Source organism: Protobothrops mucrosquamatus, unplaced genomic scaffold (assembly GCF_001527695.2).
Source record: "Protobothrops mucrosquamatus isolate PMUCROS unplaced genomic scaffold, P.Mucros_1.0 scaffold4057, whole genome shotgun sequence".
In the NCBI taxonomy this organism is placed as follows: Eukaryota; Metazoa; Chordata; class Lepidosauria; order Squamata; family Viperidae; genus Protobothrops; species Protobothrops mucrosquamatus.
The window spans coordinates 67,976-70,926 of record NW_015389988.1 but is presented as its reverse complement, the minus strand read 5'-3'; the positions used below and the strand labels follow the sequence as shown (position 1 = coordinate 70,926).

Below are 2,951 nucleotides of genomic sequence, written 5' to 3'. Positions count from 1 at the left end.
CCTCCCACTGACCGTACTGATCACACCACCCTCTCTTAGCCCCCCAACCTCCCCCCTCACCATTCCAAAGCCGCGTCCCTCAGACATGGCCGGCCTTGGCCTCAGGGAGACATCCCCCCTGCCTCCCCTAACCACCCCCATACCCCCTAAAAATTTATTAAAACACCCCTCTAAAAAAGTCCTCAATTTTGTTTTTTTCTATCTGCTGCATACCACCTCTAAAGCATTTTAGTCTTTAGAAAGTAGCCAGCCAGGGCAAGGCTTATAAATTGGTTCCTTTATTATCATTTGGGAACTCCATATAGCAATGGTAAAAGATGGTGAGTGATTGTGAGATGGTGAGTTGTAGTCCCGCCTGTCATGATTCCGTGCCAGCCTGTGTTCCCAACAGCTGAGTCCGGGGAATCTGAGGAGGAGGAGGAGGAGGAGGCATTTGGAGGGCCCTCAGGGTCAGAGGGAGGCTCTGATGAATTACAAGACTCATGGTCTGATGAAGAGCCTGGCCCCTCCAGTTGTGTTACAGATGAAGCTCAGCTGTGTGGGGAGAGTGAGTCGGATTTGGAGGATTCACAGCTGATGGACATGATGGATGCTCGTAGACGCCGGCAATTAGCGAGAGCAGATCAGCAGCAGTCAATACGACAACTCCAGGGGAGGAGGAGAAGGCACTGAGAGGCCACGCCTTGGGACTGCTTTATAAAAAGGGATGGTGTGGGTGGGTGCTGGTTGCTGAAGGCAACCGTTTGTAAAGAACTTCCAAGCATCACAGTCTGTTTTGTTTTATCAGTGAGTTTCTTGTTTAAACTTCTGCTCTGTTTGCTTTTGTAACCAATTATCTGTTAGGAAAGTATTCTGTGTTTTTTGCTTTGGAGAAAAACTTATCAGGACTGTTTTGGAAATAAAAAGAGGTTGATTTTCCCAGCCTCCTGTTTAAGAGGGGTTTGTTCTTGTGACGTAACAAGGACGGACGTAGGCTGGGACAGCCTTACCCAGGAAACCCAAAGCAAGACCATCACCTAGCCCAAATCCGCTACCTGGCCAAGGCCTGAATCCTCACTGTGTGGTGTTCTTCGTGCTCTGAAGCTTTCTTCTTCAGGGTGTCCACCTCTTGACGGAGTCCTGCCGAATGTTCCATCTCCCCCTCCAGGAGGCCCCGCAAGGAACTGCAGAGAAGAAAAGCATAGAGTGAAATGGGATTGTCTAAAATCTAACATTTGTCAAGACCACACAAGACAAGAGACTGCACAGGGGAAGGTAGGAAGCGGTTCAGAGTAGCCATACCTGAGAATGTCTCAGAGTATATCTATCAGGTTAGAAGGTTATAACTTTACGCTGGCAAGATTCTGTCGATTCGGTGTAAGCAAATCAAGGATTGGATTCGGCTGGATTTCACGGTGTTGTCTTTTGAGGCTTTGGGCCTGATAACGGTAGAACTACTGGGCCTCAGAACTGCTGTTCTCTTTGTATGTCAGCCTAAAGCAGTGGTGGCGAACCTATGGCACGGATGCCAGAGGCGGCACTCGGAGCCCTCTCTGTGGGCACACACACCGTCTCCCCAGCCCCGCCTCCTCCCACGGCCCCCTCCTCACCAGCAGCCCCCCTGGAGGAGAGTCACCCCTGGACGCGGCCCACGCAAAGCAGTGCAGCCAAGGACATGGTAGCCGGGCAGCGGGGACAAGACTCTGCCCTTGCGCCCCGTCGCACGCAGATGATGCTGCGGGGCATGGGCGGAGAGCGTGGCTGCCATGGCACTGCTGGGCTGCCTGGGTGATCTGTGGCGGGCCGTGGAAGTGGTGAGTGGCCCAGTGGGCAGGGCAGAGCAGGGACAGGGTGAGGGGGGCGGTTTTGGGGCACTCGGTCTCTAAAAGGTTCTCCATCACTGGCCTAAAGAATTACGCAGCCTCAGATCAACTTCAAGTCAATCTCTGTCCACCTATAATGACGTTCCATAGAACTGACTCGAAGCATCATTGTTTTACCTGTTCTGTTCTTCCAGTTCATGTTTTCTGTTCATCATGGCTACAATAGCTTGCCGAAGTTCCGCTTGGGGGGAAAAATAGACAAAATTAAGTCTATTATTCTTTGCAATGAACACTTAGTCATCTCATGCAGAACGGTTTTTAAATTCATGCCTCATAAGCCCAGATATTTGTGTTTCGGTTAGAGTTCGGCTGACTTCATTTTTCTTATTTTAACCGTTTTAGTTAACACAAACGGCCATCAGCACTTTCTAAAACAATCTACCCCCAAACCTAAAACCCTCCAAACTCTCAAAGACTATGCTGGTTTCAAGAGAAGGGAAATACAACAGTAATAACATCATATCAGATGGTCATTATTTGGAGGAACTCCATTCTAGACCAGTATCTTTCAAAATACAGAAGGATTGATAGAAGAGAATATTTGTAGCTCAGGGCTGAATGTTGGGGTCCTTGATGCCCCCTGAGCTTGGTCATTTTTTTGCAGATGTTTCATGACCCAGCTAGGTAACATCATCAGTGCTAGAAGGGAGTGGGGTTTGTGGAGAGGAGGAGGAGGAGGAGGAGAACTATGGGGTCCTTGGTGATCTCTGAGCTTGGTTTTCTTGCAGATGTTTCATGACCCAACTAGGTAACATCATCAGTGCTAGAAGGGAGTGGGGTTTGTGGAGAGGAGGAGGAGGAGGAGGAGGAGGAAGAGGAAGAAGAGGAGGAGGAGGAGGAGGAGGAGGAAGAGGAGGAGGAGGAGAAGAAGAAGAAGAAGAAGAAGAAGAAGAAGAAGAAGAAGAAGAAGAAGAAGAACAACAACAACAACAACAACAACAACAACAACAACAACAATAATAACAGCAGCAGCAGCAGCCGCAGCAGCAGCAGCAGCAGCAACAACTATGGGGTCCTTGGTGATCTCTGAGCTTGGTTTTCTTGCAGATGTTTCATGACCCAACTAGGTAACATCATCAGTGCTAGAAG

General features: G+C 49.3%; 1 protein-coding gene across 1 annotated transcript in view; it reads right to left on the bottom strand.

Moving 5' to 3' along the window:
- Positions 1 to 2,951, bottom strand: part of SNX29 (sorting nexin 29) — a gene marked incomplete at its 3' end in the record, with an annotated part of 40,213 nt that overhangs the window by 15,415 nt on the left and 21,847 nt on the right. Inside the window, exons 12-13 of the mRNA XM_015827908.1 lie at positions 1,980 to 2,043; positions 1,035 to 1,163 (exon numbers count right to left, since the gene is read on the bottom strand). Of these exons, the coding sequence (XP_015683394.1) occupies positions 1,035 to 1,163; positions 1,980 to 2,043 (193 nt within the window). The remainder of the gene's footprint in view (positions 1 to 1,034; positions 1,164 to 1,979; positions 2,044 to 2,951) is intronic.